At 57.7% G+C, this 11038-nt stretch overlaps 1 protein-coding gene across 3 annotated transcripts in view; it reads left to right on the top strand.

The window, feature by feature from the left end:
• Positions 1 to 10728, top strand: part of zfc3h1 (zinc finger C3H1-type containing) — a 22709-nt gene extending 11981 nt beyond the window's left edge. For 2 of the 3 annotated variants that reach the window (XM_083916022.1, XM_083916021.1), the window contains exons 15-35: positions 1 to 159; positions 295 to 407; positions 1488 to 1619; positions 1721 to 1842; positions 1927 to 2028; positions 2542 to 2661; positions 2779 to 2956; positions 3922 to 4108; positions 4621 to 4995; positions 5111 to 5348; positions 5424 to 5529; positions 5712 to 5910; positions 5984 to 6078; positions 6155 to 6259; positions 6350 to 6454; positions 6701 to 6857; positions 7531 to 7631; positions 8261 to 8362; positions 9048 to 9087; positions 9290 to 9352; positions 10368 to 10728. The exon at positions 1 to 159 is cut by the window's left edge and continues 435 nt beyond it. In XM_083916022.1, coding sequence (XP_083772148.1) covers positions 1 to 159; positions 295 to 407; positions 1488 to 1619; positions 1721 to 1842; positions 1927 to 2028; positions 2542 to 2661; positions 2779 to 2956; positions 3922 to 4108; positions 4621 to 4995; positions 5111 to 5348; positions 5424 to 5529; positions 5712 to 5910; positions 5984 to 6078; positions 6155 to 6259; positions 6350 to 6454; positions 6701 to 6857; positions 7531 to 7631; positions 8261 to 8362; positions 9048 to 9087; positions 9290 to 9352; positions 10368 to 10520 — 2952 coding nt within the window. In that variant the 3' untranslated portion in view covers positions 10521 to 10728. The remainder of the gene's footprint in view (positions 160 to 294; positions 408 to 1487; positions 1620 to 1720; positions 1843 to 1926; positions 2029 to 2541; positions 2662 to 2778; positions 2957 to 3921; positions 4109 to 4620; positions 4996 to 5110; positions 5349 to 5423; positions 5530 to 5711; positions 5911 to 5983; positions 6079 to 6154; positions 6260 to 6349; positions 6455 to 6700; positions 6858 to 7530; positions 7632 to 8260; positions 8363 to 9047; positions 9088 to 9289; positions 9353 to 10367) is intronic. The other variant, XM_083916023.1, reaches the window with a different exon arrangement.
• The last annotated feature ends 310 nt before the right edge of the window (positions 10729 to 11038 follow it).

Genomic DNA, 11038 nt, shown 5'->3' with positions numbered 1-11038 from the left:
AAGGCCTCGTCCGGCCGCCCGCCGCCCGCAGAGATGTTCGCAGGACTGGACCTGGAGGCGCTGAAGCTGCGGTACCAGCAGCAGGCCCGGCTGGGAGAGCTGCTGCAGAGGGAGCTGCAGACGGTGGGGGAGCAGCTCCACAGCGCCCCCGCGGCACAGGTGAGCCCCATCTCTGCACCTGTGGATGAACCTCTGTAAATATGCAGCTGAATAAAGTTGAATAAAAGCAACGAGCACTTAATCAGAGAACAGGAGGAAGTCACGGCTGTCTCACGCCGCCCCGTCTCTCTGCAGGTGCAGGTCTCAGTGGAGCTGGACGCAGCCACCAGCCAATCAGGGAGCTCGGAGCTGAAGCCCGTTCCCTTTGGAGCCTATCACAGCCCTCTGCTGGTCTTCAGGTCCTACAGGTACGTGTTTTAGTCCTGATGCACAGATCCGGTCTGATCCGGTCCGTGCTACAGGACCAAGGAGAGGTTTATGTTTATACTGTGGTGTGTTCAGGTTCAGTCCGTACTACAGGACCAAGGAGAGGCTTATGTTTATACTGTGGTGTGTTCAGGTTCAGCCCGTACTACAGGACCAAGGAGAGGTTTATGTTTATACTGTGGTGTGTTCAGGTTCAGTCTGTACTACAGGACCAAGGAGAGGTTTATGTTTATACTGTGGTGTGTTCAGGTTCAGTCCGTACTACAGGACCAAGGAGAGGCTTATGTTTATACTGTGGTGTGTTCAGGTTCAGTCCGTACTACAGGACCAAGGAGAGGCTTATGTTTATACTGTGGTGTGTTCAGGTTCAGCCCGTACTACAGGACCAAGGAGAGGTTTATGTTTATACTGTGGTGTGTTCAGGTTCAGCCCGTACTACAGGACCAAGGAGAGGTTTATGTTTATACTGTGGTGTGTTCAGGTTCAGTCTGTACTACAGGACCAAGGAGAGGTTTATGTTTATACTGTGGTGTGTTCAGGTTCAGTCTGTACTACAGGAACAAGGAAAGGTTTATGTTTATACTGTGGTGTGTTCAGGTTCAGTCTGTACTACAGGACCAAGGAGAGGTTTATGTTTATACTGTGGTGTGTTCAGGTTCAGCCCGTACTACAGGACCAAGGAGAGGTTTATGTTTATACTGTGGTGTGTTCAGGTTCAGCCCGTACTACAGGACCAAGGAGAGGTTTATGTTTATACTGTGGTGTGTTCAGGTTCAGTCCGTGCTACAGGACCAAGGAGAGGTTTATGTTTATACTGTGGTGTGTTCAGGTTCAGTCTGTACTACAGGACCAAGGAGAGGCTTATGTTTATACTGTGGTGTGTTCAGGTTCAGTCCGTACTACAGGACCAAGGAGAGGTTTATGTTTATACTGTGGTGTGTTCAGGTTCAGTCTGTACTACAGGACCAAGGAGAGGTTTATGTTTATACTGTGGTGTGTTCAGGTTCAGCCCGTACTACAGGACCAAGGAGAGGTTTATGTTTATACTGTGGTGTGTTCAGGTTCAGCCCGTACTACAGGACCAAGGAGCGCTTGTCTCTGAGCTCCGTCTCTCACAGCAACACCATCCAACCACGCAAGTGTTTCTGTCGCTTCGACCTGACGGGGACCTGCAACGACGACGACTGCAGATGGTGAGGCGTGTTTATGACCTCATGTTGTTGTTGTTGTTATTATTATGATTATTAATAACCCTCACGCTCCCGTCTGTGCACCTGCACACGTGCTCCTGCAGGCAGCACATGAGGAACTGCACCCTGAGTGGGAACCAGCTGTTCCAGGACCTGCTGTCCTACGACCTGCCTCTGATCGGCTGCTCTGAGGTCAGCGCGGACGAGGAGGTCAGCGCGTGCACAGGTGGGCCTCGCTGTAACCGTGACAACAATAATAATGATAACAGGTCGGGGACGTGTCGCTGAGCTGCGTCCTGTGTCTCTGCAGAGTCCTACATGAAGAAGCTGTTTGGGACGAACAAAGACCGGATGGGGACGGACCAGAAGGCCGTGCTGCTCGTCAGCAAAGTCAACGAAAGCAAACGCCACGGTGAGGGGGGTCCTGTCCTCGCCGTCCTCCACCTGACCTCTGACCTGTGACCTCTGACCTCTGACCCCTGACCTCAGACCCCAGACCTGTGACCTGTCTGTGTCCCGTGACCCCTGACCTCTGTTGTGTGACCTGACTCTGACCTCTGACCTGTCTGTGACCTCTGACCCCTGACCTCAGACCTGTGACCTCTGACGTGTCTCTGACGTGTGACCTTTCTCTGACCTGTGACCTCTGACCCCTGACCTCTGACCCCTGACCTCTGTTGTGTGACCTGACTCTGACCTCTGACCTGTCTCTGACCTGTGACCTCTCACCTGTGAACTGTCTGTGACCTGTCTCTGACCTCTGATCTGTGACGTGTCTCTGACCTGTGACCTCTGACGTGTCTCTGACGTGTGACCTTTCTCTGACCTCTGACCTGTGACCTCTGACCCCTGACCTGTCTCTGACCTCTGACCTCTGACGTGTCTCTGACCTCTGACCTGTGACCTCTGACGTGTCCCCCTGCAGTGCCTCCCTTCACCACCTGGAAGGACGCGAGGCGGTGGAGACCCAAACCGTGTTCCCAGAGCAGCTGCAGCCCCGAGGACGACAGCGAGGACGAGTGTGTGACGGGCGACGTGAGGCGGGGTGAGACCACGCTGACACAGCACACACGAGGACACATGTTCCAGACTTTAGGGCACAGATGTGGTTTTAGAGAAGTGCTGGTTCTGGGTCCCCTCTGAGTCTCTGTCTCCGGTCCAGACGGCGTGCCCCGGAGCGGCCCGTCAGCGCTGGACGCCTGCGTCACGTCAGAGGACAAACGCTATTTCCTCAGTGAGACGGACGACATCTCCAACCTGGAGACCAGCGTCCTGGAGAGTCCCCGAGACACCCAGCTGTGGATCAAGCTGGCCTTCAAGTACCTGAACCAGAGCCACACGTGAGTGCAGACCTGAGACCAGGGCCAGCTGCAGACCTGAGACCAGGGCCAGCTACCTGAGACCAGGGCCAGCTGCAGACCTGAGACCAGGGCCAGCTACCTGAGACCAGGGCCAGCTGCAGACCTGAGACCAGGGCCAGCTGGAGACCTGAGACCAGGGCCAGCTGCAGACCTGAGACCAGGGCCAGCTACCTGAGACCAGGGCCAGCTGCAGACCTGAGACCAGGTCTGCAGCTGGAGACCTGAGACCAGGGCCAGCTGGAGACCTGAGACCAGGGCCAGCTGCAGACCTGAGACCAGGGCCAGCTACCTGAGACCAGGGCCAGCTGCAGACCTGAGACCAGGTCTGCAGCTGGAGACCTGAGACCAGGGCCAGCTGGAGACCTGAGACCAGGGCCAGCTGCAGACCTGAGACCAGGGCCAGCTGGAGACCTGAGACCAGGGCCAGCTGGAGACCTGAGACCAGGGCCAGCTACCTGAGACCAGGGCCAGCTGCAGACCTGAGACCAGGGCCAGCTGCAGACCTGAGACCAGGGCCAGCTGCAGACCTGAGACCAGGGCCAGCTGCAGACCTGAGACCAGGGCCAGCTGGAGACCTGAGACCAGGGCCAGCTGCAGACCTGAGACCAGGGCCAGCTGCAGACCTGAGACCAGGGCCAGCTGCAGACCTGAGACCAGGGCCAGCTGCAGACCTGAGACCAGGGCCAGCTGGAGACCTGAGACCAGGGCCAGCTGCAGACCTGAGACCAGGGTCAGCTGCAGACCTGAGACCAGGGCCAGCTGCAGACCTGAGACCAGGGCCAGCTGCAGACCTGAGACCAGGGCCAGCTGGAGACCTGAGACCAGGGCCAGCTGGAGACCTGAGACCAGGGCCAGCTGCAGACCTGAGACCAGGGCCAGCTGCAGACCTGAGACCAGGGCCAGCTGGAGACCTGAAGGTGGTGTTGTGTGTTGTTGCTCTGCAGGTCCACAGCGGAGTGTCTGGAGGCGGCCTTGAACACGCTGTCCCGGGCTCTGGAGAGCAACTGCAGCGACCCCGAGGTGTGGAGCCACTACCTGACCCTGTTCTCCAGGCGGGGCAGCCGGGAGGAGGTCCAGGAGATGTGTGAGATGGCCGTGGAGCACGCGCCCGACTACCAAGTGTGGTGGAACGTGAGTAGAGAGCAGAGACCCAGGGTTCTGTCTGTGCTGGTTCTGTCTGTGTGGGTTCTGTCTGTGTGGGTTCTGTCTGTGTGGGTTCTGTCTGTGCTGGTTCTGTCTGTGTGGGTTCTGTCTGTGTGGGTTCTGTCTGTGCTGGTTCTGTCTGTGCTGGTTCTGTCTGTGTGGGTTCTGTCTGTGTGGGTTCTGTCTGTGCGGGTTCTGTCTGTGTGGGTTCTGTCTGTGTGGGTTCTGTCTGTGCTGGTTCTGTCTGTGTGGGTTCTGTCTGTGCTGGTTCTGTCTGTGTGGGTTCTGTCTGTGTGGGTTCTGTCTGTGCTGGTTCTGTCTGTGTGGGTTCTGTCTGTGCTGGTTCTGTCTGTGTGGGTTCTGTCTGTGCGGGTTCTGTCTGTGTGGGTTCTGTCTGTGCTGGTTCTGTCTGTGCTGGTTCTGTCTGTGTGGGTTCTGTCTGTGTGGGTTCTGGTTCTGTGGGTTCTGGTTCTGAGCACGTGGTGTGTTTGTGTCCTCAGTATCTGAAGCTGGAGCGCTCGTTTGAGGGGAAAGACTACGTGTGCGATCGCCTGCTGCACTTCCTGCTCTCTGAAGCGTCGGGCGGCGTCTCTGAAGAGTCCCGCGGCGTCTCTGAAGCGTCCCGCGGCGTCTCTGAAGAGTCCCGCGGCGTCTCTGAAGCGTCCGGCGGCGTCTCTGAAGCGTCCCGCGGCGTCTCTGAAGCGTTGGGCGTCTCTGAAGCGTCCGGCGGCGTCTCTGAAGCGTCGGGCGGCGTCTCTGAAGCGTCCCGCGGCGTCTCCGACAGACTCTCCTTCCAGCTGATGGAGGCTCTGCTCTACCGGGTGCAGCTCCACCTGTTCACCGGCCGCATGGAGAGCGCCCTGGCCGCGCTGCAGGTGAGTGTGTGTGTGTGTGTGTGTCTGTCCCTGTGTGTGTGTGTGTCTGTGTGCGCGCGCCCGCAGCAGTGACTGACCCGTTTGTGTGTGTGTGTGTGTGTGTGTGTGTGTGCAGAACGCCCTGAAGTCGGCCCACGGCCGGAGCATCGCTGAGCACCTGTCGGCGGGCGACCGGGCGCTGCTGTGGCTCTGCTACATCCACCTGACGGAGTTCGAGCGGCTGCCGTGCGTCCTGTTCGACCCGGCCGAGTCGGGTCCGTCCAGGCTGATCAGCAGAGAGTCCTTCCTGCTGCCGTGGAGGACGCCGCAGGACGTCAGCACGCCACTCCACACCCTGCTGGCTCTGTTCGCAGGTAGCCCTCGCCGTCCTGAGGTGGAGCGGGTGGAGTCTCAGGTGCAGCTCTTTACCTTCTGTGTGTCTCCTTCAGACGCCGTCAAGCGCTGCAGCGACGAGGCTCTGCCCCCCCGAGAGCGCACGCTGGCCTGCCTGCCTCTGCACGCCAACCTGCTGCTGCTGCACCGGCTGCTGGACAGGTGTGGGGGGGGGGGGGGATGACTCATGCATTACACACGTCACTTATTATTTATCATCATATTTATTATATCGGTGCTTTCCATGTAGCAGTTGTTGTTGTTTATTGATGCTGTTGTTGTTGTTGTTGTTGTTGTTGTTGTTGACCTAACACCTGTTGCCCGTGGGCGTGGCGTCCGTGCAGGTGGGACGAGGCCGTCTCTCTCTGTGAGTCTCTGCTGCTCGTGTGTCCGGACTCGTGCGTTCTTCGGGACGCTCTGGCCGACCTGCACGTGCGTCAGGGCGCCGTGGAGCGGGCGGTCGGCACGTGGCTGCGCGCTCTGACCGAGTGTCCCAACAACGCCGAGGTCTTCTACCACGCGTGCAGGTTCCTCATGGCCCAGGTGAGCCGCGCTCCTCCGTCACCTGTAAACGTCTGAGTCACCGCTGAAGCGTCTGAACCTTGTTTTGTGACAGGACAATGCCGCCGCCATCACGCCGCTGTTCCGAGGGTTCATCCTGTCCCTGTGCGAGGAGCAGCAGAGCGAGCGGCAGCCGGTGGACGTGCTGCGGTGCGTTGAGTCCGCCTCAGGTGCTTCTCTGTGCTGAGCGCTCCTCGTACTGACGGCTCTGCTTCCCCCCCCACAGACACATCCTGGGGTTCCCCTCCCACCAGCTGCTGAGGGAGCCAATCATCAGCGAGCTGCAGGAGCCGCTGAGTCAGCAGATGTCCTACCTCCACCTCATCCACTGGTGCGTTCCCGTCTTTGTTGCGTGCACACGTCTCACGCCTGTTGTTGTTGTTGTTGTTGTCACTCAGTGGAGCTGATGTCCTTGTTGCAGTCGCTGGCAGTGGCTGCACGGCTCCGAGGAGCAGACGAGGGACGCCTTCGAGAGGGCGCTGGGCTCGACCACGCAGCTGGACCAGATCCACAAACTCTGGATGGAGTGAGTGACACCTGCTCAGGGGGTCGGTCTGTCCAGGGCCGGTCCTGGTCAGTCCTGGTCAGTCTGTCCTGGTTCTTAGGCTCCTGGTCTGGTTCTTAGGCTCCTGGTCTGGTTCTTAGGGTCCTGGTCTGGTTCTTAGGCTCCTGGTCTGGTTCTTAGGCTCCTGGTCTGGTTCTTAGGCTCCTGGTCTGGTTCTTAGGCTCCTGGTCTGGTTCTCCCTCTCAGCCCGTGTGTCTCTGTCCACAGCTACCTGTCCTTCAGCCTTCAGACCCGTCCTGCCGGCTCTCGTGGCTCCAGACTGTTCTCAGACCTGCTGCAGCGCTGCCTGAGCACCGTCCCGTCACGGCTGCAGGTTCCTTTCAACCCCGCAGAGTTCTGGAGCTGCTACAGCTTCCACAACAAGGTGAGACGCCCGTCTGTCTGTCTGAACACCTGCCTGTCTGTCTGACCGCCTGTCTGTCTGACCGCCTGTCTGTCTGACTGCCTGTCTGTCTGACCACCTGTCTGTCTGACTGCCTGTCTGTCTGACCACCTGTCTGTCTGACCGCCTGTCTGTCTGACCACCCGTCTGTCTGTCTGACCACCTGTCTGTCTGACCACCTGTCTGTCTGACTGCCTGTCTGTCTGACCACCTGTCTGTCTGACTGCCTGTCTGTCTGACCACCTGTCTGTCTGACCGCCTGTCTGTCTGACCACCCGTCTGTCTGTCTGACCACCTGTCTGTCTGACCGCCTGTCTGTCTGACCACCCGTCTGTCTGTCTGACCACCTGTCTGTCCGACCACCTGTCTGTCTGTCTGACCACCTGTCTGTCTGACCGCCTGTCTGTCTGACCACCTGTCTGTCTGTCTGACCACCTGTCTGTCTGACCGCCTGTCTGTCTGACCACCTGTCTGTCTGTCTGACCACCTGTCTGTCTGACCACCTGTCTGTGTGAACACCTGTCTGTCCGACCACCTGTCTGTCTGTCTGACCACCTGTCTGTCTGACCACCTGTCTGTGTGAACACCTGTCTGTCCGACCACCTGTCTGTCTGTCTGACCACCTGTCTGTCTGACCACCTGTCTGTCTCTGTAGGTGGTGACTCTCTACCTGAGCGTTCTGCCTCAGTCCCAGCATGCACTTGTCCTGGAGAGACTGAGATACGCCATGCCCAACAACACTGAGCTGGGCCTGAGGTACACACACACACACACACACACGCACGCAGACACACACATACACGCACGCAGACACACACACACACACACACACACACACACACACACACACGCAAGCAGACACACACACACACACACACACACACACACACACACGCACGCAGACACACACACACGCACGCAGACACACACATACACACACATGCAGACACACACATGCAGACACACTCACACACGCACACACACACACACGCACGCAGACACACACACACGCACGCAGACACACACATACACACACATGCAGACACATTCACACACACACACACACACACACACGCAGACACACACATACACACACATGCAGACACATTCACACACACACGCACGCAGACACACACACACACAGCTGTCACTGACTCTGTTGTCTCCTCCTGAGTTGCCCTGTTGTTGTTTTGTTGTTGTTGTTGTTGTTGTTGTTGTTGTTGCTGTTGTCTCCTCCTGAGTTGCCCTGTTGTTGTTTTGTTGTTGTTGTTGTTGTTGTTGTTGTTGTTGCTGTTGTCTCCTCCTGAGTTGCCCTGTTGTTGTTTTGTTGTTGTTGTTGTTGTTGCTGTTGTTGTCTCCTCCTGAGTTGCCCTGTTGCTCCACAGGTTGCTGCATCAGGAGTGGCAGGACGGGAACATCGAGCACCTGAAGTTCCAGGTGCGGTTGTTGAGCAGTCACGCTCCGAAGTGTCTGGCCAACTGGAAGATGTGAGTGCAGCACGACACAAACAGCTGATCTTTAAGTTATGTTTTTAATAATAATCCACCCACCAAAGTGTCAGTGTGGTCTTCTGCTGCTTAATAAAGTTTATTATTATTATTATTAATAATCCTCCTGCTGACCCCGCGACCCCCCCCGGATAAGCGGTTGAAGATGAGATCGTTCTTCAACATGATGGTGACCCCGACGTGATCGGTTTGGTTTTTAGGGGGTTGGTGTGTTCACAGATGTTGGAACCAGGTGATATTTGAGTTCCTGTTCTTTCTGTCAGCTCCGGTCTGAACGTTCTCCTCTGACCTCGACTAAAACGAGGCGTCTGCGCCACAGAACTGCCGCTCACTGGATCTTTGCTCTTTTCCAGAGCGTTCTCTGTGAACTAGAGACGGTTGTGCGTGAAAATCCCAGTAGATCAGCAGTTTATGAAACAAACACACACACACACACACATCCTCTTCACCACGTCTACATGCCTGAATGGGCTGCTGCCCCCTGATTGGTTCATTAGAAATGTAACGAGCAGGTGGACGGGGTACCTAATAAAGTGGCCGCTGAGCGTTTATGTAGATTGAACACACACATGGTTGGACTTGAGCTGAGCACCGTTGTGGGACTTGAGCCTGAGCTGGGAGTGTTTTAATCCCCTGAGCTGTGTGTCTGTGCTGTTTCTCTCAGAGCCATAGCTGTGGAGAGGGAGCTCCAGGAGCCGTCTGAGGTGAGTCGCTGACGGGGTCCTGTGACCGCCATCGTCCTGTAGAATCCACACAGAAGTGAACTTTGATGCTGGCTTTCTTCCCGCAGGTTAAAGTAAAGTTTAGTTGTTGACTGAGCGTCTGACGTCACCCTTCTGTCCTGTGCAGTGACTCGATGCCTCGGCCTCTCGGGTTCCGTCTCCTCTCACGTTGTCTCTGTTGCAGGTCCGACTGCTGTATCAGCAGGCTCTGCACCACCTCCCACTGTGTGCCGCTCTGTGGAAACATGTAATTCACCCGCCTCACCTCTGACACACACACAGCACACTGTCCCTGACCTGGTTACGCTGCTCACTTCCTGTGTCTCAGGGTTAGGGACGCGTGTTTCTTCACGGAACTCAGATCAGAAGAAAGAGAGAAAGAAATACTGGCCGTAGAGATAAGACGCAGAGTCATCCCGAGGAACGTCCAAGAACCCTCCGTAGAGACGTCACTATAAATGTGGGTCGAACCCTCCGTGCGTAGAACCCTCCGTGGGTAGGACCCTCCGTGGGTAGAACCCTCCGTGGGTAGAGCCCTCCGTGGGTGGAACCCTCCGTGAGTAGAGCCCTCCGTGGGTAGAGCCCTCCGTGGGTAGAGCCCTCCGTGCGTAGAACCTTCCGTGGGTGGAACCCTCCGTGGGTCAAACCCTCCGTGCGTAGAACCCTCCGTGCGTAGAACCTTCCGTGGGTAGAACCCTCCGTGGGTAGAACCTTCCGTGGGTGGAACCCTCCGTGGGTAGAGCCCTCCGTGGGTAGGACCCTCCGTGGGTAGAGCCCTCCGTGGGTAGAGCCCTCCGTGGGTAGAACCCTCCGTGGGTAGAACCCTCCGTGGGTAGGACCCTCCGTGGGTAGAACCCTCCGTGGGTAGAGCCCTCCGTGGGTAGAACCCTCCGTGGGTAGAGCCCTCCGTGCGTAGGACCCTCCGTGGGTAGAACCCTCCGTGGGTAGAGCCCTCCGTGGGTAGAACCCTCCGTGGGTAGAGCCCTCCGTGGGTAGAACCCTCCGTGGGTAGCGTGGAACCCTCCGTGGGTAGCGTGGAACCCTCCGTGCGTAGCGTGGAACCCTCCGTGTCGTCTGCTGTAGCAGTTGGGGACGTGTGACGGTCTCTGAGACTCAGGAAGTGACAGGTGTGAACGTTCACCTGTAGAGACGCATGTTGATCTGCTGCCTCCCCCGTCCTCACCTGGTCTCTCTCCCCCCCCTCTCCTCTCTCTCTCCCCCTCTCCTCTCTCTCTCCCCCCCTGCCCCCCCCCCCCCCGCAGCGCCTGCTCTTTGAAGCGGCTGAAGGAGGTAAATCAGACAGACTGAGGCGGCTGGTGGACAGGTGTCAGCAGGTGGGAGTGAGTCTCAGGGAGACCCTGGTGCACAGGTGTCTCAGTGTGGAGGCGTCTCCAGAGCCGCCGGAGCGTCCGTGACTCACAGACTCAGACTCAGAGAGAATTAGTGAGAGCAGACAGGTCAGGAGAGGTAAGACCGACGCCCCCCCCCCCCACGGCGGGACGCTGCCAGACGCTGCTGCTTGTATCCCATCATGTACGTAAGTATCAGCTGCTGAGTGACTTTGATTCATGTCGCCCTCTTTTTCATTTTCATTTCCTCCCTTTTTGTTTTGTTTCACCTGGGGGGGGGGGGTGACATCACTGTGGGGGGGCGGGGGGCATCACTGGGGGGGGCGGGGCATCACTGGGGGGGGCGGGGGGGCATCACTGTGTGTGTGACCCTGTGGGGGGGGGCATCACTGTGTGTGTGTGTGTGATCCTGTGGGGGGGGGCATCACTGTGGCCTTTGACCCCGGTGACATCACTGTGGCGTGTGACCCCCCCGTGTGTGTGTGTGTGTGTGTGTGTGTGTGGAGGCTGCTCCCTCCTGCAGCCCCGTCTTTACTCGCTCTCCTGAGGAGCAGCAGACTCTTATTTTGGTAGCAGCAGACTCT

The sequence above is a fragment of the Echiichthys vipera genome, assembly GCF_963691815.1.
Source record: "Echiichthys vipera genome assembly, chromosome: 7".
In the NCBI taxonomy this organism is placed as follows: domain Eukaryota; kingdom Metazoa; phylum Chordata; class Actinopteri; order Perciformes; family Trachinidae; genus Echiichthys; species Echiichthys vipera.
The sequence above is the reverse complement of the archived record's forward strand: the minus strand, read 5'-3'. Positions and strand labels throughout refer to the sequence as shown.